The sequence below is a fragment of the Sphaerodactylus townsendi genome, linkage group LG02 (assembly GCF_021028975.2).
Source record: "Sphaerodactylus townsendi isolate TG3544 linkage group LG02, MPM_Stown_v2.3, whole genome shotgun sequence".
Taxonomy (NCBI): Eukaryota; Metazoa; Chordata; class Lepidosauria; order Squamata; family Sphaerodactylidae; genus Sphaerodactylus; species Sphaerodactylus townsendi.
In genome coordinates this window covers 141,768,489-141,792,120 of record NC_059426.1, presented here as the reverse complement: position 1 = coordinate 141,792,120, position 23,632 = coordinate 141,768,489, and the positions used below count along the sequence as shown (strand labels likewise).

At 43.8% G+C, this 23,632-nt stretch overlaps 1 protein-coding gene across 2 annotated transcripts in view; it reads left to right on the top strand.

The window, feature by feature from the left end:
* The window catches only part of LTBP2 (latent transforming growth factor beta binding protein 2), a 178,737-nt gene that overhangs the window by 86,857 nt on the left and 68,248 nt on the right, over positions 1–23,632 (top strand). For both annotated transcript variants that reach the window (XM_048485686.1, XM_048485687.1), the window contains one exon: positions 19,047–19,121. In XM_048485686.1, the coding sequence (XP_048341643.1) occupies positions 19,047–19,121 (75 nt within the window). The remainder of the gene's footprint in view (positions 1–19,046; positions 19,122–23,632) is intronic.

Sequence of the window (23,632 nt, the reverse complement as noted above, 5' to 3'; positions counted from 1 at the left end):
AAAATCCAAAAATGTAGTTGGTCCTCATAGAGGAATGTGAGAATTGTCATGATTGGGCAGGCAGTTCAAGTGCTCTGTGTAACATCTGATCCTTAGGACTTAGGTAGGAGCTGCCTGTCTCCCTCCCATTGCCAGGGAACATTGAGAAACGGGAGAAAAACTGTGCTACACCTGCAATTTTGAATATTCCTGAAAGTTCCCAAATATTTCTGGGACTTTTGGGGGGTGGGTGTGTGTGTTGATATTTAGTATCAACACCCACACAGGAGCAGCAGTGGCGTAGGAGATTAAGAGCTCGTGTATCTAATCTGGAGGAACCGGGTTTGATTCCCAGCTCTGCTGCCTGAGCTGTGCTTATTTGGGGAATTCAGATTAGCCTGTACACTCCCACAAACGCCAGCTGGGTGACCTCACAGCTTCTCGGAGCTCTCTCAGCCCCACCTACCTCACAGGGTGTTTGTTGTGAGTGGGGAAGGGCAAGGAGATTGTAAGCCCCTTTGAGTCTCCTACAGGAGAGAAAGGGGGGATATAAATCCAAACTCCTCCTCCTCCTCCTCCTCCTCTTCTTCTTCTTCTAGTATTCTGGAATCCTATATACCATTTTGGATGGCTGGAATATACTAAAAAAACCTGAGAAGGCATTTTCAGTATATTTTTGGACTGGAAATATCTGGGTACACATCCCTGCATGGGACAAGATAGAATCCACTTTTGCAGACAAGGATTGTGGAAGGCATATGAGAACTGTCCTCTGTCAGTTTGGCGGTGGGGAGGGAGGAGGAGGTATAACAAATGAAGTAAAAAAGTATTTTAGGATCTTTCACGCTGTTTGTGCAACATGTGAATATTGTAATCATGGGATAAAATTTGAAAAGAAACTGTGTATACGCTCATCAGTGTAGGAGTTACATTCCCATTATAGGCTGATTTACGTGCAGCCTCATGTGAAAACATCCCTGAAGAAGTACAGCCAAGCAAATATTGGAAAGGGGAGATGCACAGACATTTTTGTAGTTGGCTTGCTGCCAAAAGCATTTCAAAGATGACAGACAGTGTCCAAGGGAAATACTTTTCTGGAGGTGATTAACTACAGCAACAATACAACCTTATTGTTTCATTGGTTTGGAAAACATTAGAAATTTAGCAATTTGAAGAATGAAAGTATAGGAAACACTGGCTATATCTAGGGCTGCCAGCTTCTCAGCCTCCACCCTCAGCGGTTGATCAACTGCTGGGAGACTTATGTATGTATGTATTTATTTAATTTATAGGCTTTTCTTCTCCATATGGGCTCAGGGGCTTGCAACAATTGATTAGATAAAACAATAAAACAATACAGTAAAGCAATATAATCATTAAATATTTCTGTCTGCCTCTCAGTGCCATTAAACATCAGCCATGGAGAATAAAATATCATAGAAATTTTTAAACTATAATCCCCATAAACTCAGAAACATTCATACCATTCACTGAAAGGAAATGGAAAAGGGAGGCCAACTAGTTAAAACACCATTATTCTCCTCAACCATAAGCCTGGCAGAACAGCTCTGCCGCACAGGCCTTGTGAAATTGTAAACAATTGTACCAAGTCTCACTTGACTGAGCATTCTGCAAGGCCAGACCCAAAGCTCAAAAGGTTCTGGTTCTGGTTGAGGACAGCCAGATAGCTTTTGGGCCAGGGACCACATTGAGTTTAACACTCTTTGGGGAACATATTGGGAGAGGTGGTCCCACTGATACAAAGGCCCCAGGCCATTTAGGGCTTTGAAAGTTAATACCAGAACCTTGAACCTGATTTAGTATTCCACCGGGAGCCGGTGGAGCACTGGCTTGATGTATACCTAACATGGAGTCCAGTGGTAGGATACAAATAACTTAACAACCGGTTCCAATAGGACTCCGTGGTGGGGTTACAAACAGTTCTCTGAAGTAGACAAAAAAATAGCTACCAGTTCTACCGAACTGGTGCGAATAGGCTGAATCCCAGCACTGATGGAGTCCTGGTAAGGACTCAAGCAGCCACATTTTGCACCAGCTAGAGTTTCTAGAGCAGCCTGAAGGACAGACTTACCAGCCATGGGAGAAGGCCTTGGTCACCAATATACTGGTATCTTTTGTGATGTGATAGTGTCACTTCTGGTGCACATGTGCATCAACGATGCTGGACACTTTCATATTTGGAAAAAATCTCTATGGCAGACTCATAGAGTTTTTGCCCAAATATCAGAACATCCTGCATCACTAGCAACATGCTGATGTCACAGCCAGTGCAGGCTGGAAGGGACTTCAGAGGATCATTGGCTTATACTTCCCGCACCCCCACCAATAATTCCCCAAGCCAGTTGACAGGAAGGACCTAGCAACCCTAGCTACATCTGAATGAGAACATCTCTGGGGTTGACTCTTTAGCACGAGGCTGGAATTGCAAGAAAAGTTACAACCATTTCACATAAAATGGTTGACCGTGCTTCCCTAAGGGAACATTCACAAGCAGGTCTACTCGAATAAGTCTCATTTTTATTCAATGGGACTTACACCCGGGAAAGTATTCTTAGGCTTACAACCTTGGACAACCCTTCACTTTCCCAGTTCCAGGAAGCTAAAGTGTGTTGTCCAGCTGTAACCACCTCATGAGGTTTTCAAGACAAGAGATGAGCTCCCAGTTCTAGCGTTTCCCACCCCCACCCCCCACCCCCCTTCACATTTTGCAAGGTTTTTATTTTGTCCTAAAGGAGAAAAAAAAAGTCTGCATGCAATGGAAAGCTGGATTTGGTTCTGCTGAGTTGAGGATTCAGCACATTCCCCCAGTAGACCTCCCACTGTCGGGCAGGGTTGGCAAAGCAGGTGGCAGCCTGTTCAGATCGAGCCAAGATCACCGAGAAATGCTGAATGATGTTACAACCTCCATGCCATTCCCTTGGCCAGAATGGAAAATATTGTGAAAATCAAATGCTTGCCTCACTGGGATAATGAAGGAGATGACTCAGAGAACACAGTTGAAAGTAGCTAATGAATCCTTCTACCAATGAAGTGGCTCAGCTGCGCCTCAGAGGCTGCTCAGCTCATGCTGAGTGTGCTGTGGGGTAATTTTAAGTGGGAGAGGGAGTTGATTCCATGAACATGGAATTTATCCTTTCATTAAGTCTGCAATTATGTGGTGGGGAGGGGAGGGGGTCATCCAGTGGAATTTCAACATGATGAGGGCAATTCCTTCCTTAACCCTCTCTGGAGTGGCCTCATATACTTGGAAGAGACCCTGCGACTCTGCAAGTGCCAATGAATTGTCACAACTGAATGTGCACTTAACTAAGCTAACTTTCTGCTGGTTCATTGGCTTCCTGCTGGCGAAGTACAGCTGGACTTCTCTAATTATTCTGCAGTGCATGGAAGCATAGCCAAGCAATTTTAATTGCTTAAATAGATCTACTAGAGACACTCAATTAGAAATGTAACCAACACACCAAAGCTGCGTTATGCCTTTTGAAAATACTCTTAAAACAATTTGACCAGAATAAAAATTTACATGCCATTGAGGAATCATAAAATTGGAAAGGGCTGAGGGATATTGGCATGGGGGACAAGATGGACCTCCCGCTTTCCAGCTTTCCATCACATTTCCCTCTACGAAGCTCATGGGCATTCAAGCAGTCATAGGTCCTGCTGTGAATGTAAAGCTGCAGCTTATTAAGAAAGAATGCAGTTAGCTCGAGCCCAGCAGTCTTCACTTAAGTGTTCAGCTGCATGGCTAACTAACTGCCCAAATGACTCTGTCTCTTAGACGAACTCCAAACGCGGAGCCTCACATGCCTCACAGCAAGTAAGCTGAATAAGCAGACGGAATATACTTGCTGTTGTGCCCGTCGACCTCCTCCCAGAAACCAGATTCAGGCCCCTTCCGTACATGCAGAATAATGCACTTTCAATCCACTTTCAATGCACTTGCAGCTGGATTTTACTGTGCGGAATAGCAAAATCCACTTGCAAACAGTTGTGAAAGTGGATTGAAAGTGCATTATTTTGCCTGTGCGGAAGGGGCCCCAGGGTTACCAAAACCAGTTTATTGCATCAGAGTAAAATAACAGGTATATTCAAGTGGTTTTGCTAGGTCTAAAATTCTCACACTAAGGAGCAGCCTATGTCCCCTGCTATAAATGCCCTTCCCGTAAGGGTTTTCCCAAAAGCAGAGGTGTAGCTCCAATGGGTGTGTGCGTGTGTGTGTGCGTGCGTGCGTGTGATGCACCGGGTGCACACCCTGTGGGGGTGTGGCGAGGGCATTCCGGGGGTGTTCCGGGGCAGATTAGGGGTGTTCTGGGGCAGGGCGGGGGCAGAGGATTCAACAGTGCACCGGGCACTTCCCCCCTTGCTACGCCTCTGCCCAAAAGCGAAAGTGCTTACAGGCCATGAAGTTCCTCCTAGATCAGAACTGAGGGCCAGGCGCTGTCTGGCTAGGGAGGGAAGACCATTGATATAGGCCAAACTTCATCACAAGTGGGGACCTTTTGGTGCCACTGTTTCCTGGACTCTCCTGGGTGAGCATGGCAAGAGCCTAGGGATGGGGTCTTGATACTTGCCCACTCACGATCTATAATGAGCTAAAAGCAGGTGCTTTGTTCATTTCCTTTGCGCTGCTGTGCTTTGTTGTAGTCCCAACTGAAATGTCCAGAGACCAGTTTCATTCATTTCAGGATGACCCCGTTTTTATATTCTTTTTCAAAACCCTTATGTAATATTAGTACACAGCAGGGATTCACTCATCACATCTGAAGAAGTGGCCTGTAGTCCATGAAAACCTATGCGGGAATGAAATGCTGTCAATCTTTTGAAGTGGCGTAAAAATGTATTTTTGCTGCAACAGATGAACACATCTACCCCTGTGGAATTATTAAGGGGCAAAAGCACTGTGAAAAAAGCTCTCGGTGCTTTTCCAGAGGTGTTTAACTGAATTAAGCCACATCAGACATGATGCGAAGGTATAATCTGTCTCAGAAACCACCTGTGCAGTTGACCAAAATGCTAGTCCATTCCCATGCTTTTACATGCTATGAACTGACTTTCACCTGTGGTGCTGATCCCTATTTCCCCCCCTCACTGCTGCACCTTCTCATGAACTGCTGAGTCCCCTGTCATTCATTGCTCCATGTGGCTATTCTTCAAACAGTAATACCTTTTCCTCCTGTTGGAACCTGCCTTTGCTCCTTCAGGAGGCCTCCTGTTTGCTCACTGAAATAGCTGGCTCAGTTTCATCACTCCGCTGTTAGCAACAGCTTACAACACCCATTACAGCCCCCCCCCCCCCCCATGGCTATTAACTGTGGCTGCTGAAGAAGAAGAATTAGGTTTTTTTTAACCCCACTTTTCTCTACCTTTAGGAGTCTCAAAAGTGGTTTATAGTTGCCTTCCTCTCCTTACAACAGACAACTTGTGAGGTGGGTGGAGCTGAGGGAGTTCTGAGAGAACTGTGACTAATCCAAGGTCACCCCCGGGTTCCATATGGAAGAGTGGGGAATCAAACCTAGTTCTTCAGGTTAGAGTCCGTTGCTCTTAACCACTACACCGCTACCTCAGCACATGGATCAGCAAGTCAACATGACGTTCTGTAGCTACTTATCATGATTCATAGCACTGACTGCATTTTGGCTTGTGTTAACCCGCAGGCCTCACTCTTTCATATGCAGCTGCCTTCACTGATGTCAGGTGCCTGAAGCGTAGCAGCAGACAGGTAGCCTAGAACTATATCCATCAAAGTGAGCCCAAGCTCCAAGGAAATCTCCAAATAAGTTCTTCTGATTAAGAACTTGACACCCCAGAGGGCTCCTGAGAAGTGGCATATATCCATGTAGCACCCTGAATATCTGAGAGGTTGGCTAGAGCAAGATCCAAACACCCTGTGTAAGATTTGCACAGGAATGGTAATTACTTATTCCTGTCCAGCGGTGTTTTTGGAAGATGTCACAGGAACCCTTTTTATTCATAGTCTGCCTGAACTTTGCCTTACTCTGTGCAAGTAAATATGCTTTCCCCTGTGATCAGTACAGATTAATGTTTTATTTATTCACCTTAGAAGGCAGAGAGGCCTGTAGTTAGACTATGACACTGAATTAAATTCAAAAGCCTATGCAGTATGCAGTACTGCAGTATGTCACTAATTGAGATACTGCCCCTGTCTCTGCCTTTGTAGTCTGTCATTTCTCTTTAACGCCCAAATTTCTGCTGTCCCCGCCCCCCTAAATACACTCATATAAAACTTAATACTTGAATAAATCCTTTCTTTTACTTTGGGATATTCAGTTGTGGTTGTTGAAGAAGAAGAGTAGGTTTTATACTCCACTTTCCCCTACCTTTAAGAAATCTCAAAGCTGCTTATAATTACAATCCCTTCCTCTCCCCACAACAGATACTTTGGAGGATTCCACACGGGCCATAAACAGCACCCCCAGAACGGCAAAAATGCTGTCCCGGGGGCGCTGTTCACACGGCTGCCGCCTCCTGAGTGAGGCAGCGCTGCGTTTTTCTCCCCGAGCCGCTGTTTTAGAGCGAGTCTTTTCAAAAACAGCCACATCCACCCCCGTGCCGAGCGAACAGCACCAGGTGGAAGGCGCCATTTTCCGGCACACCGCTTTTTTCATTTATATCCTCTTCTCCGCGTATCTCTGTGGGGAGGAGGGGACATGCCTCCTGGCCCCCGACCCCCGAGGCGTCGCCATGGCTATGGGGGCATGTTCCCTTGTGCTACACAGGGAAGAGGAGGTAAGTACAAAAAAGAAGCAACACGCCTCTATTTGGAGGCGCCTCTGCAGGCTGCGGAGGCTCCATGCACACAAAAGCGTGCAAGTGGCCCTGGGGGTGCATCAGCATCAAGTATGCGGCTGCATCGCCACTCTTAAGGCCTGTGCAGAGCGGCCCCTAGTGAGGTGGATGGGGCTGAGAGAATTCTGAGAGAACTGTGAGTAGCCCAAGATGACCCAGCAGGTTTCATGTGGAGCAATGGGGAATCAAACACAGTTCTTTGGATTACAGTCCACCGCTTTTAAACACCACACCACACGCTTTACTGCAATGCAAAGACGATAAAGATTAGGTACTATGACTACTAGAAGATGTAAGATTGACATTAGCTATGTGACAGTGGCGCATCCCATGGATCATTTCCACAGATGGAAGGAGGGGCAATTTTTGACAGTTCCACTATCTTGTGGCAAACCTCTGACTCTTCCCTTATGCTATTATTGGAAGGGTCCCCGGTCAAAAAACATTTTGCAGTAGGGGCAGGGTAGGTGAAAAAGCCATGCTTCACTGATGGAAATCCCGTCACATCTGCCATTAAAGATCTCAAGTTTGTCCACTTTGAAAAACAATTACTGAAGAAATCTAAGAGGATTGTATCTTTGACTGTAAGTGTCACAACCATTGGAACACCTTCCTAAGGATTAGATGAATTTTACAGTTGCAGTTAAAAATAATGCTGAAAAAGTGTATCAGGTAGACCAGTGAAAGCTACAACTCTTTGTTGAGACCAAGGCAGATGGCTAAATCCTTGTCTGATTTATTTATTGTTTTCTCCTTTAAGATGGATAACTACTGCTTTTCTGTTACTTCCTAATATTACCTGCTGATTGTGAGCCTTTACGGCAGCTTGAAAGCCAGCATGATGGACTTTGTAGGTAAACTATCTTTGTAGTAAACTATCTTTGTAGTAAACTATCTTTGTAGTAAACTATCTTTGTAGTAAATTATCTTCTTTCTACTGATTATTTTTCATATTATTCGAAATATTTTCCTAACAGTCTCGTTGTATAACAACTGAAAAGATAACAGTCTCGTGTTAAAAGCTTCGCATGACGTATACTTCCTCTTTTTCTCTCTAGGGCTCAAATCATGCCCAGCTCCCCAATTAAATGACACATCTTTCCCATGCTTTTTGTGTGAAGTCGTCTTAATTTGGGATTTCCCTTCACTTGCAGACATGACAGAGACTGTCATGGCACTGGATGTACACTGGGGAAGGAAAAATGGGTTACTGCTCAGGCGGCGTAGGTGGAGTCCTGATCTTTGGCCACCTGCAAGAGTTCACTCTTAAAAACAAAGGCTACTGTTTGTAAAACTGGCAAAAAAGATGAGGCTCAAAGGTTATATCATTTTAACCCTCAGGCAGGTTTTCAAGCAAGATTGATATCCCAGTTTCTCCCAGGGAAGAATCTCTCAGAAACCAATTAGTCCAAGTCATATTATTGTTTTCTGGAGGGAATTATAAACAGATACAGTGTGTGCATCTAATTTTTTTTGGCTGCCTTGTGCAGACCCTGTCACTGGTGGAGCTTAGTCAGAGCAACTGGTCTGCTTTCTTCAAGTGATTTCAAGTTTTCCTTCCTTGTTCACGTCCAGAATTACTTCCAAGTCTAGGGCTCCAGAGCCACAGGATCAGACAATTGGAATGGAACAGGAAGGGGGTTAGCTGCTGTTTCTCCTTCCGACCTAATTTTAAAAGTTTCATTCTCTCTGGACCATAGTTGACACCAGATCTATGGGAAAGAAAAAGCTGTAATAGCTCACAACAAGTTTGAAAGTTAGTCTAGATCAGAGGCTGCTATACCCTGATTCATGAATGTCGCAAGTAGTGGAGAGAGTAGACATTTGTGGCAGTCCTAGGCTGGGACTGGAAAATGTGTAGGTATGGCTGTGGCACGCAGTCAGTCCTACATTTCTGCTTTCCTTTCCAGGACTGCCTTACTGCTTGGTCTCTGATTTATGGATGTTGAAGGGTATAGCTCTGTAGGATTGCACAGTTTGTAGGCTTAGAAGCAAAACCACTGCAAAGTTTACGAGGCTTTTTGAATATATTTGAAGTGTGCACTTGGTATGGGGCCATGTCATACTTTGCACATGATTTGTAGGATGCTTGTGAAAACAGCAGTCCAGCACAGGTTTAAATTTTTCTATACCTGTCATTCTCTTTTTGCTTACCAGAGTGCAGCCTTAATCCAGCAGGACTGATTCTCACAACTGTTGTTTATGTGGCCCTCCCCTTGCCCCCAGGGTGAGTGGGCCACAACAAAATGATGGGCCCCCTCCCTTCCAACTCCCCCTCCCCAGGGTGGGTGGGCTACAGCCGGTCAACAGGCCGAAATCCAATAAAATAAAAATAAAATAATTTTAATTAAAGTACTGATGTACTTTAATTCAAAGTACTTCTTCACGCAACGTGTGATTGATGTTGGGAATATGCTGCCACAGGAGGTGGTGATGGCCACTAACCTGGATAGCTTTAAAAGGGGCTTGGACAGATTTATGGAGAAGTCGATCTCTGGCTACCAATCTTGATCCTGCTTGATCTGAGGTTGCAAATGCCTTAGCAGACCAGGTGCTTGGGAGTAGCAGCAGCAGCAGCAGGCCTTTGCTTTCACCTCCTGCATGTGAGCTCCCAAAGGCACCCAGTGGGCCACTGTGAGTAGCAGAGTGCTGGACTAGATGGACTCTGGTCTGATCCAGCAGGCTCTTTCTTATGTTCTTATGTTCTTATGATGGTTTTTGTTTTGGATAATTTGGATATTCACTAGAAGGCATGAAATACCAGTCTAATCTTAAGAAGCCAAAATCACAGATGGAGCCACCAGTTGCTGCCACTGGCCATCCTGGCAATAGGGAAGCAGAATATTCCCTCGGTCTTTCCATACAGCTGTGACTTTCTTCATTGGCCGGAACAAAGGGGAGGCAGAATAGGTCTTTTCCACTTGCAGAAAAGTACCTCCAGATCTACAAGACCCAGAGACTTGGTTTTATTCAAAAATTAAAGCTGGTTATATGGGCCAGGTAATGGGACAAACAGGTCCCTGCTGGCATGCCTAGATTCTGGATAAAAACCACCCAACAGGGAAATACAGCAACTCTACTTATTATATAGTGTCGCTTCAGAACAAAGGTAGAGGGAACAGAAATGGAAGAAATGAGGATTGCAGTAATAAAACCTCTTAATTGTTTATACTGCACACAATCTAAAATCTGTTTGTGGTAATAAATGGATAAACAGATCTTCAGTAAAACACACGGTCTTTATCTATGCTTTGCTCTTATGTTTTCTTTTTAAAATACAGCATTGCAATTTTTTTTTAGAATGTCTTGGCTTGGTTACACTCACCTATAAAAAGGTTTTGAGAGGTTTAATTGTGTACTTTGCCAGCTGTTTTAGAGTCCTCATACCTATTTTAAGCAACTATTTAAAATTCTTTTCAGAGCTTCAGGAAACCATGTGTAGCTGGAGCTATGAGCCCCTTGTAAAAAGGGGGAAGGGAAGGGGAAATAAATGAGCCCTGGGCTGTTACTCCGGCACCTAATCAGGAGCCTGTGTCATTCCTTCCATTTCCATTTCTCTTATCACACACAGAAAGAAAAGAAAAGAAAAAAATACGTAAGTGAGAATCAAGAATATTCAGAAGATTGCGGGGGGGGGGGGGGGGCAGTCACAGGTGACCTGGGTGATGCCTGACCTTCACAGTATTTTCTTCTTGATAATGTGGACTTTTAAAGAACAGTTAACTTCTTTCTGAAGAGTCTATGGCCGTTTCATACGCGCCTCCCTTCATACTTGCCCGTAAAGTCTTGAGCCCGGCGTGCTGATGAAGGCTGAGCTTCCATTCGCATACAAGCTTATGCGAGCGAGGCCAGCTGAAACGGCAGGCGGCGCTCTTGCCAAGAGTGCCTCCACTGCGAGCAGCCTCCCCCGCCCCCACTCACGGTGTCCTCCCTGCGTCGCCTGCGAGGGCGTCACAGCCCCGCCCGCGCTGCCCTCCGACCCCTGGAGGTGGGAGGACGGTGTGGAGCGAAGCTGCGACGCCCAGGCGGCACCAACAATGAGATAAGCCGAGAAGCGAGAACAAGCGTCTTCCCAGCGGCCCGCCCCTTGATTAGCGCAGCCAAGGAAGACGTTCCCTCCCCAACAACAACCCTTTAAAGGCGCCCCCAGGCCGTCATAAATGGGCCGTGCGGAAACGGCCTATGTGAATTTCACCATTAGGACCAATATTTTATTAGTTAATTATTCGCTTCACAAGTATTAGGGATTAGAATTTGCTGCATTCTGACTTACCCCAAGCGATCATGCAGTAGAGTTGATTGTTTATATGTTCAGTTATACGTGACATTAGAGATCTATGAAATGCAACTCTCTCTTTTGAAGGCCTTCAACTGTTGGGAGGAAGCCCAAATCAACCAAATCAGACTACAGCTGCACCATGTGAGCAGGAATAGTTTGACTCTTCCTGCTGTGTCATTTTCCTAGAACAAATAAATTTTCTCCTCAAACCCTCACCCCCACCCCTCCAACAGCAGTTTGTTTTACAGTAGAAAATATTTATTGTTTTAGAAATGTATCTGCCACTCCTTCAAAGATCTTGGGGTGGAGGCAACATGCTGTTGAAAACAAGCCATCCCATAAAAACAGTATAAATCACACATCGAGCAGCATTAAGTAAAATTTTAAAAATAGTTCAGAAGCACATCTGGGACTGAGTTCCTAGAGCAGAACTCAGGCATTCCTGACCCAAGGTCTTTGAGGTGGCCACATATTGACCACACGGACTTCGTGATGGGTAAATCATCTCTCTATTTAGGGCTTTGTTCCTGTTCTTCAGGAGACTGGACAAGTCTATCCTGAACAGAACAGAACAGACATACTTATATGTCAGTAAACAAGAGTTTTATGTTATAGGTTGCATTTTTAATTTTTTGCCCCGTGTACAAAACTAGCACAACTACACTAGCCCTGCTGGTAGATTTTTGAGGATCTTCCAAAGAGAGTGCTGGAGTGTTATGGGGCCTTTATCATAATTTGGGTAAATTCAAGCTGAACAAGTATCCAAATAACACAGAAATGAGTACACAGGCAGAACCGAATTCACATCATTAGCTCCAAGCCAGCTCACTAGCTTGATCTAACTTGTTGCTGTTCAGCAATTTGGTACATTTGATCCTCCTAGACCAGCTCCCACCTGGGTGAAAGGGTGTAACTCACATTCCATAGATCTGAAAAGCCAATGGCCTTTTCCTGCTAATCAGCCTCCGGCAAGCCGTGACTCAAAATATTAGTGTTAATAGAAAAAAAAGACACTACAGCTCAGAGTTCATGCTTTTGTGCTGATCACTGATAGCAGGAAACATTCAGTGTTGCATTTCGTTGAATTTTTGATATTTATGGCTACTAGTTAGGCCTGCCTAGGCCTGCCTAATGCTTCATAGGATCCAGCTGCATTTTACACTATCCTTGTACCTCAGGTTTGCACTGAACATGTTTTTTGACATCGAATAACAATAGCTTTGCATGTGTGCTAACAAGTAACAGGTGCCAGTTCCCCCCAGCTTCACATATGGAATAGACTATTGTATATGCAATAGTTTGCAGGAATGTTTTGGATATGATCTTGTATTTGCATACGTCACCTGTGATGAAAGAGATATGTGTCATTCAGAGAACTGAAAGCCCAAGCGAAGCCTTGATTTTCATAATTTTTTGTAATATGGATCATGCTCCAAAATCATTTGAATTAATATTAAAACCACTTGTTATGGGAAATAGGGAGACACTAAAAAATGGCTCCACGAGTTTTTAATCATCTTTAATAAATATTGAAAACCATATGTGAAGAGTCAATGAAGGTTTGCAGTCTTGGTAAGCCATTAGCCAGCCGTGTAGGAAAGAATGAGAACTTGTATCTGAGACAATTATGACATTTGTGATGTTGTCATATGGTCATGCACTTGCCCGTTTCTAAGGTCATTTACAATGCATTCCCAAGCACTGTAGCGAGGGGGGCTGACACCAGGGCTGGGCCTGCAAGACAGAGATGTTCCACCAGGTTTTGGGTTGAGGCCATCCATTGTTCTCATGCTATCTTGCCGACCTCCCAACCACTAACCATTGACTGTCAAATATTATTGATTGTTTGATGTTATGCACTTTTATTTGTGTGCCTCCCCCTTCTATTTTTATCACATTGTCATCTGACCCTGTTCCCCGCCCATCTCTATGGTGACATTAGAAAATGGAGAAAGTGAGATGAGGGATATAATAGGCTGAACGAGATGTCATACTTTTCGCCATCTGTGAATGTATCTTAGATTGGTAGAATTTTCATTTTATTTCAAGGCTGTATTTTTGTACTATTTTAAATGTTTGTAAACTGCCCCAAGTCTGGCTGTAGTCAGGGATGGGTGGGGCAATAAATACAATAAAATTAAAAATTAAAAAATCATGGGGGATTTGTGTGTTATAAGTCGTGTTTGATCCCCCTGGAAAGAAAAGTGGGGTATAAACGAATGAATTGAGGAAGGAAGGAAGGAAGGAAGGAAGGAAGGAAGGAAGGAAGGAAGGAAGGAAGGAAGGAAGGAAGGAAGGAAGGAAGGAAGGAAGGAAGGAAGGAAGCCATTTCGACTCATGCAAGAGAAGCGATTTTAACTGATTCTTCCTTTTCGCTGGAGAGCCCCACATTGTTCTTGAGGATTGCCTGATCCCCGTTTCCCTTGTTTTCATGCAACATAGGGGGCTGTAGTACAAAGGAAGGGAGGATCAATTATGTAAGTAGATCTCTGCACTTTTGTGTCCAGTCTCCAGCAAAATAATATATATTTTTGTACATGCATTTTGAATACATCTCTAAGGCAGTTTCCCCACTTTGTTTTTGTATGAGCTACCAGAAGCAGGAGAATTATGCTTTCAACAAGAACAGATATGTATGCTCTGGTCCACCTTTATATTCAGAGCTGATTCTTGTGTTATAGAGTCCATACAGTGGACTCTTAGATCGTCTGCAGATATACCTCAAAAATTTGTTGCTGAGAGCTCAATTCCCACATGTGTGGAGATCCAATTGGGATTACAATATCAAGGAAGGGCCCCTGTGCTACTTTTCTGACCTAAGATGGATGTGTAAGTTTCCCCAATGGGGAAAATATTGGCTAAGGTTAGTGAAGCATTGTAGGGAAATGGGGCTTAAGCCTCTTCTTCCGCAAACCACAGCCTAATTTGAATCAGCTTCTGTGGACACAGAGCTTGGTGCATGTCTTATCTAAAGTCCTCTTGGTGGCCAAGAGTTTGCCATGTGGATTTTGGGTCCCTTTAGATGTTGGCAAGGTCTTATATTGGTGTCACTAGTATGTTTATTTGATTTTTATTGTTAGATTTATATGTCTCCCTTTCCTGACCAGTTCGGCTCATCTATATATATAAAAAGCTAACCGTGCGTTTGTTCCTCACGCTCTAACTCACGAACTGCTGGAGCAAACGCTCTGAAATTTCCAGGAAACGCTGCTCAGCCAGCCGAGCATGTTTTCCGCACCTGAAAAGGCTCAGGGAACACACCTGAGCCAGATAAACACGAGCTACAGGGTTGCGATCTGGGGCGCATGCACATCACTTCACAGCCATTGCACGCAGCCTGCATGCCGGCACGGGAGGACGGCATGAGCAGAGGGCCTGAATGACAAAGCCAGCCGGAAGCTGCTGAAACACACTGACGGCCAGCCGATTTCGCCCAGTCCTGCCACCAGGACGGGATGGGACGGGGGGGCAGACGGTCAGGCCCACGCCAACGGAGAATGCCACCAATGGAGGGGCGGAAGGAGGGAGCCAGCTGCCCCCCGTCGAGAACCACGAAGGTCGGCTGAGCCACAGCAAAGCGTGGCCGGGTCTGCTAGTATGTAATAAAACCTGCTATTCCTACATGCTGGTTGTATCATATGACAAACTTGCATGTATGAAAAACATTCCAGTGTGTATACACAACTGGAAGCGGTAGTTTCCCATGTCTTTCTAGTACATGCATGTTGTGTGTGAATGCAGTGAGTTAGGTCATTTATTGTAATTTAATTTGCAAAAACCTGGCTAGTTAATTAGTTTGATAATGTCTAAAAAATAGCCATTATTGTTTGTCTAGGGCAGGCAGTGTTGTTAAGGCAATGCATACTATGGCAATATCTGTAAGGAGTGTTAAATCTTATTCTTGCTCAGTGTCTTTTAATAATAGCTGTGAACTACAGGGGGTTTTTAGAGTAAAGAACACTGGGCTGCATATGATCTGAATAACTGGAAATAATACAGTGTATTCATTTGTCCAGTTCTCCTAAAGGCCTGCTGTTGAAATCCTCATGTATGTAAATGTACACTGAATAAATGAAGATACCATAGACTGACTTATCGTGCAAAGGTCACACCACTAAGCAAGAGGAATGAGGAACAAGTATTGACTGCTCCCTTTGTGAGAAAGAGATATATTCTAAAGGCAATACAACAGTCTTAATTAAGCAGAGCCTATTCCCAGTGCCAAAAATTGCAGAGGAAATCACTTGGCCCTGCTAAATAGATACAAAATAGGAGTGTGAACATTCATTTGTGTGGACATTGTTGCATCACCACTATAGGCTTCTTTGGACATTATGACCATACTTCATATTAAGACTTGGCAAGATTGGAAGAATCCTTGTTTCTTCTCCTGCCTGAGGTGAATTGCAAAGCGGGGGTGTGGTGTGGTGGGGGTTAGCGGAAGAGAAAAAGGAAATTTTCCATCCCCAGTAATTTTTTGTGGATCACCCACTTGTATAATTAGAATCACCTAACTTTGGAATAGAATTTTCCATTTCTACTCAGCAGTAAAAGTAGCAGATGTATTTCAGATCTTGCCAGTTTTTTTCCTCACGTCTGGTTAATAATGTATAGCAAATTTCTGCTGCCATTCTGCTGAGTAGGAAAGGAAATTTCTAATGAACAGTCCAAAGACAGAACAGATATAATGGGAATATAAGCAGTAACCAGTATGTTCACCCCCAAAAGTCATTGGGGAGATTCTTGATTTGCCCTAGAGGCCAGAGGAAAAGACAATTCTTCAATCAGAAAATCATTTCACTGTCTCTCAGAAAATGTTGATGTTGGACTGAGAATCTTAATTCAGGAACAGCCAACCTGAGATCACCTGTGTCTTTAACAGCTGTATATATGGGAAATGTTGGCAGCAATGACCTGCCAACATTCTCTCATCTATACAACTATTAAAGTATGGGAGCACTAATGCTGAAATGGTATCTATCCCTGCTTTAATTAAGATGTGAGACATATTCAAAGAATGTCTTATAGCTCTTTAATCAGGGAACATGTTTAAAAGGGCCTCTTGACTAGTGAGTCAGTCTTCTCTGCTTTTTTTGTATTATTAATATCAGAAATAGAAACAATCTGAATGAAACCCCTATTAGGGTTTGCTGCCTGAGGAAGGGAGAATGAGCTCGATGGTGTGGAAAGACAACACAGATAATTCTCAGCTGCGCTTTCTTAAAGCAAATATATGTTGGTCATCCAAGGGGACACAAAGTTAAATGTTCTAAAATAATGTTATTCATCCAGAACAAATTTAAGCATAGTCATTCTCAGTGGATCAAACATTTCCAATATTTAACCTCAGCTACAAAATCCAGTGTTGAGATGACCGTAAAGCCTCCCTCTTTTTTTAGACCGATAACTTGAAGATGATGTAGACAAGAATAACAGCTGCCTTAAAAGGGTATTTTGTTCCACTTCCAACTAATCCCCTTCTTCAGATCCTATTATCTCTACCTCATTTGAAAGCTGTGCGGTTACTTTTGCCTCACACGTTTTGATTCCAGAAGCAATGTTTGGCCCCTATCAAACTGACATCCAGAATTCTGTGAAAGGTTTAGCTTTCCTAAGAGCAGATTCATGTTTCAGATTCCTGCCTGGGTACACTGGTGGTACACTGGTATTTGTTGTGGTAAACATGCAAAGCGTGAAGGGAAGATGCATCTCCCAATATATGGTGGACATGCTCCAGGGAACCATGACCTCTCATTACTCAACAGCTGCTTTCCACATCTGGTAGCAAAACATTTGATTCATGTTGAAGTTACATATATCATATTGTCTGCATACAGAAGTATGGAAGAGATCAATCATGGATACAAAGAGTATCAACTGCCAGTGTTAGCAGAGATTGTGATGTTCACAAAATGTACTGGCAATAATGGCAGTAAGTTCAGGTTTCAACATGGGAGTGTTATACTTCCACCTGAAAGTTCTAACCTATGCTTGAGCAGGTGTCCTGTTTCATTCTAGTTGTAGCTTCTGGGTAATCTTCAAGGGTCTACCCTCACCATACTTTTTAGCCTGGAGGATACCGAGGCATGGATCAATATGATTGAGACCACAGAGCTCAGGAAGGCAAATGATTTTGGTACAAAATGCAAGTGACTGGATGCATTATTTGCCCTCCATTTACCTGGTCGTCCTACAAAAGTGTAAGATCCAATAATACCTGTAAGCACTTTATAGAGGTAATAAAATTCAAGTCCACCTCATCCAAGGGGTGGCAAGTCAGCATGGCAAGTGTGATGGCCATACCTGCCATAGCAAATAAGGTGTTGCTGTGGAGAAATGTGTCAAAGGAAGGAAAGAAGGAAATAAAGATGCAGTGATTCTGTCCGGGCAGAAAAGTCTCCTCCTCCAGTCAACAGCCAGGGACCCAGGAAAACCTCGGGTAAAGTTGCAAAGTGATTAATGGGCCTTTCCCCACTCCTTTCCATCCCCCCTATGCCGCGTGCTGCTCTCAGCGCGCGGCATCCCAGGCGCGCGCCCAGGCGTCCCCACGACCCCGCGCTCTGTGCAGGGTCGTCAAAAGGCGCAGTTCGGAAGAGCGCCTGGGATGCCGCGCGCTAAGGGGGCACGACAGCGGCAGCGTCGGGGCGGCTGCGCATTGGCCGCCCCTACCATGGGGAGGGAGGAGGAACCCCGCGCTACTCTCCTCAAGTAGCGCAGGGCTTACCGTAAGTGGGGAAATCTTCACCAAAACAATCAGATTTAAACTGCTAAACACAGGTGTTTATTCATGGGATGGACCCGGGATCATATATCCCAGGGTGTTTTTATCCCGGTTTCTCCCTTCGCACGGCTGCCCGTCAGTACATTCAAGCCGGGAGGAAGAACTCCAGTGAATTATGGACGAGCCCCCGGTTTATTTTCATTATCCACATAAACGTTTACATTTATGTAGTTTCCGTACGTTTACACAGTTTATGTAGATTCTGTTTTTCCGACGTTCTGATTGGCTGCAGTTAAGGGGCAGGGAGAGCAGGCAGTGAAGCCGGAAAAATAAATTGGCCTGTCTCTGGCAGTGTTTGCATCGGAGAGAAAGTCGGCTTTTTCAAAAGAACCGCCAATTTCATTGTTTTTTGAAAGCCGCGGGAAATCTTGTGGGGCGGCCCCGAGTTAGGCTTGGAAGCCATGCCCGAACCGGGATGTTTCGCCTCCTTATCCCAAGATATTTTGTCCATGGAGAAAACGCCACAATCGCCCCCCCCTCCAGTTTCAAATTGAACTCCTTTTCCTGCCTATTTGACAGAGTTACTTTGCAAGCAAACAGGGTGATTATTATTCTTAGTAGAATATTTCTAAACCACTTCAAAAGCTGGTTTGAAGCAACCAAAGTAGTTGGTGGACCACTTTTTACAGCTGGTATCTGAAACCAAAGTTAAAAAGTGCTGCACCTGAACTGAAACAACCTAATTTTTTAATGTTGTGACTTTCCAGCTACCAGTCTCTCAATTGTTTTACCTAAGAAAGATGATGCAATAGTAGTAGAGAAAAAAAGTTTTCTTCTGTACTATCATCTCCACCACATCGGCGGCTGGCCTACATGTGGGCTCTGTGACATGGCCTGTTGAGAGTCAGCATGAGCTTTCTGCTGCTGATGCTCTAGTGGTCTCCAAACCCTCTTCAGATTCCCCCAGGTCCCTATTTGTACTGGTTGGATATTCCAAGAGGGGCAGGGGGCTTATTCACACTCACAATGGTTAATAGCCATTGGTAGACCTGTACTCCATGAGGTTTTTTTTAAACATTCCCCTTTAAAGCCTTTTAAGCTAGTTGCAACCTGGGGCAGTCTGCCATAAATTATTTATTCTCTGAAGAAGTACTTTATTTCATTGGTATGTGTGTCTGAGAAAGAAAGGAGACTGGGTTGTCCTTCCTAATGCAGGTGTTCCTTTTTCTTCCCATTTAGCTCACCCAGTGATTGAAAATGGACAAGTTGAATGCCCGCAAGGATATAAGAGACTGAATCGGAGCCACTGCCAAGGTAAATTCAATTATATAAATGTGTATTTTAATTGGTATTTCACACCCTTGGATGTTCTAACATTCACTATTACCAGTATATAAAAACTTGTCTCACTTACCCAGTTCTGTGGTAGAATTAACCCATCCCTTTATGAGATACAGATTTCTCCAGCCTGTAATCACATACCTCTTTGCCTCTGGTAAGGTTGTAATTAGTAATTTAATTGCAGGGCGTGTTCTAGTTTTTCAGGTAGGTATTTTGAGCAAGGTTTATTATTTTTTGTATATCTTAAAGCAAATGTATCTTAGCCATTTTATTTGCTGTGTGTAGGGTGGAATTGAAAGGAAGGTCTCAAAGTGAACAGGCGTGAAAGCCTCTTTTTGGTTCTTTCTTTCTTTGCTTTGTTCTGCTAAATGCTTCAAAATGCCTAAGGGCAGATAATAATAAAATCCCACCAATATCAGAAAATTAGCTGAAGATGAACAACATAAAATGAAATTACACTGTGGTAATTAATACTAAAACAAGCATATTTGGGATAAATTTCACAGCTCTCCAAATGCCGGCAGGAATAATGTCTGAACCAATCACCTAAAGTGTCAGTTTCAAATCACTTCACAAACAAACCCTTTCCTTCAAAATTCCTTTTGCTCCACTTTGTGAAAGTTCTGTCAGTGTCAGTTTGATTTTTGCTAATATACATTGGGGATAAATATTTGTTGGGTCTCTTAAGTATTCTTCTGCTTTGTACGAATGCCTGATGCTGTTTGAAGTACATAGTTTCTTCTTAGCAGAATCTCATAGTTCTTCCTCCATTATTCATGCCCCCCCCCCTCCCAAAGTAGTGAGAAGCTGCTCAGGGGGTGTAATAAGGATGAGGAATCTTGATACGGAGTTGTGTTAGTCCAGTGATGGATGGTTTCTTGACACATTTCCCTTAACATGGAATTTCTGGCATATTGAACTGATTAGCAAGTCACCACAATGCTGTGGGTCTGAACCTTTGCAGCTCCCGGCCCATTTGTAAACCATGATTGCCTGTCATTACCATTCCACACATCCCCTTTTCATTTTTCCTAACAGCCATGACTGTGCATATTGCGTTTGATGAGCTCTGCTGTAGAAACTCTGCTCCATATCTTCTGATTAACATGCTATAGCCCTGCTTTTTCTTGGCAAATTCTGTAGCCTTCCAAATTTATTGGAGTGCTGTGTGGTTTCCGGGCTGTATGGCCGTGTTCTAGCAGCATTCTCTCCTGACGTTTTGCCTGCATCTGTGGCTGGCATCTTCAGAGGATCTGATGAAGGAAAGGAAAGCAAGTGTAGTATATATTCTATGAGATCAATAGGTGAGGCCATTTATTGACCTCACAGTATATATATTCCACTTGCTTTCCTTTCCTACATCAGATCCTCTGACCACAAATGAAGGCATCAGGAGAGAATGCTGCTAAAACTTCTGACAATACAGCAACCGGAAGCTGGCACCAAGTAATTTCGACACGTGAAAGCCTTCGACAATACTTCCAAATTTAGTTGAGGAGCAAGTGAAAGGACCGAAGGAGCTAGCTTGGTCAGTTCCTGAGAGAGGTTAAAGAGAGTGATGCTAGTCTGCACAGTCTTCTCACTTTCAACAGGGTGTCGTTTCCCAGGATGCGGGCTGTTTTAGGTGCGGTATCTTAGAAGCTTGGAATACTCGATATGAGAACTGGCAGGGATTCTCATATCAAGTATTCAAAGCTTTGAAGATAGATCACCTAAAACAAAACAAAACACCAGGCAAATGACACCCAGGTGAAATTGGCAGGGAATGCTGAATTTGTTCATGTACTTAAAGCTCTGCAGTGCCTGCAGGGGAATCATCCCAGAGGAACATCAATAAAATGGAAGACATAATGGAAGCATCTGCCTGCAGAAAATGGCAGGCGTGAGCTTCAGGGGTAAGTTTACACTTGGTTGGGAAAAATAATATGGGCTGCTCTCCACACATCAAGAAGAACTTGCTTTGACCCCATCTTGGGGAAAAAAGATCACAAATTTAGCATTTTCTAAAAAACCCAGCTTGAGCTGAAATAAAACGTCCTGAGGATATTTTTTTGGGGGGGGGGGGGACCTGTACGGAGCTCCTCCCCCAAAAGCTTCTTTTAATATCTTCTAGACATTTCATTTTTGCTGTGAAGAAAGGGCCAGTCTTTTTTCAGTTCTGTTCTCAGTCATTCAGAGAGTAGTGCTTGTAGTAGTTGCTTTTGTGCTTTCATTCATATCTCCTTCTGGCAACTGTGCAATGTGTACCTGGCAGACCACAGCTTACCCAGAACTTGAATCCAAAGGCCTTGCCTAGCACTAAGAACTGTTTGGCGGGAAGAACACTGGAATGAGACCACACAGGATGCCCGGGAGCTTCCACAACAGGGGCAGGAAGAATAAATGGGATGTTAATGATTTTTTGAGATCTTCAACTCTTCTATTGCTTGGCTGAAAAACAAGTTCATTCAGCTTGTTTTCCTTCTACACTTTTCTTAAAGTGTACAGGGGGGAAAGACATCAGGCCTTCTCTAGCATTATTGGGTACAGATCTTGTACCACGTGAGTATTCTCATGAAACAACAATTGGTTCCTAAATGCCAGGTACAAGAGCAGCTGAGGTCTGGAATATATTTGATCCTGTGCAGAGTATCTTTTCTCTCACTTCTGGAATAACAACAGCTGAAATAACAACACACGTTTGGTGCAACAGATGAAAATGCTCATATAAACCCTAGTGACATCCCATTATGGAAAATATATGCAGTATGTGTGTTTAAGGTGAATGTTCAGGGGGATAATCTCTGCATTTGTCAAGCAGAATGCGGCAGCTACTTCTCTACGATATGTAGAGCAAAGATATATATTGAGACAAATGAAATGTAGTTCCATTAATTATATATGAAGTAATTCATGAATGCTTTAAATTGTTGTTTTAAGCAGCAACGCTTGAAGCCATCAGACTCTTGGTCTAGCAAGGTTATAATGTCTGCTCTGCCTGGTAGCAGCATGTCAGGTCGTCAAGTCAAGGTCTCTCACCTACTACCTGATCTTTTTGACTGGTGATTCCAGAGGTTGAGCCTGGGACTGTCTGCATTCAAAGCAGATGCTCTGCCACTGAGCCACTGTCACTCCATATCTGTTCAACAATTCTTCAAAACACCTTCCTGGGATGAAAATATTCTGCTCCTTGTGCTATGCATCCTGTCCATCAGTACAGATCTAGTAACATGAATCACTTTACAGTTCCCATTCCGTTGGCCCTAAAAGGCAGCTGTCTTTCCCTCCCAGATCTCTTGGAAACCTTCTGCAAAAGTCAATGGCTGACTCCTTCCCTTTTGCGTGTTGGGGACATTCCAATCAGTTCATTTGGACTGGTCAACTTATTTGGCCCATCTCTATTAGGTACCCTGTTGAGTCATAGAGCCAGAAGGAGCTTTTCCCTCTTCCTTTCTGGAATGCCGTTGATCATAGCTCTTCACAGGCATCTGCCACGCAGAGAGCTTCGCAATGATTAACACACACCATCTGACCCTTTCCAATCTCTGTAGGCCATAGGCCATCAGCATCATTGTCTGCATTATACTGACGGCATACCAAGTGGAAGCTGTAGGTTGCTGTAGGTCATGTGGCAAATTAGCACAAGCCATTTAACACCCTTCTGTCTTTTTTGTCAGCTCCCTTGCCCACTGGAGACTTCCCCTCCTGCAATGTGTGAAAATTATCATGCATACCATTCCCATAACAAAAGGCTTACTCAAATGTTGTAGTATGACCCCCCCCCCCCAATCTAGTTCATGATGATGGCTGTTGTGCAGACTGTGCCCCCAGCTGTTCATGCAAAGAAACTACTTTTTGCAATAATTTGTGATACAAGAGGTTTGTCTGCATTATAAATGCTCCACTTCCCCTACATTCATTTATGCATTGTCAGACACTAGCAGAAAGATAGTCAAAGTGTATTTAAACCTTCTATGAAAATATTGTAAAGATACTTAAGAGTCTGTGACACAAATCTGACTTTCAAACTGTACTCATAAGGTAAAATCTAGGATGGAAATCCATTCTACATCCAGGGCAGCTTAGGACGGTGCACAGGGAGCAAGGCTTTTCTAGACATACATATATGTCATTACAGGGTTCACTAGGCAACCTTTGATGGAGGACACATGGGGCCAGGCCCAGCAGCAATTCACGGGTAGCAGCTTGCTACCCCCTGACTTCATGACTCACCAGGACCTGGCTTCTTGCTCCTGTTCAACAGCAGCCACTCTACACAAGCTGGTGTGGTGTAGTGGTTAATGTTTTGAAGTAGGAACTGGAACACCCAATTGCTGTTCTGCCATAGAATCTCACTTGATGTTCTTGGCCCAACTATACATTCTCAGACTAACCTGTGTCACAGGGTTGTTGTGAGATGAAATGGAGAAGAGGGAAATGTTGTGAGCTGCTTTGGGTCTCCACTGTGAAGAAAAGTGGGGTATAAATGACATGAATAATAAATA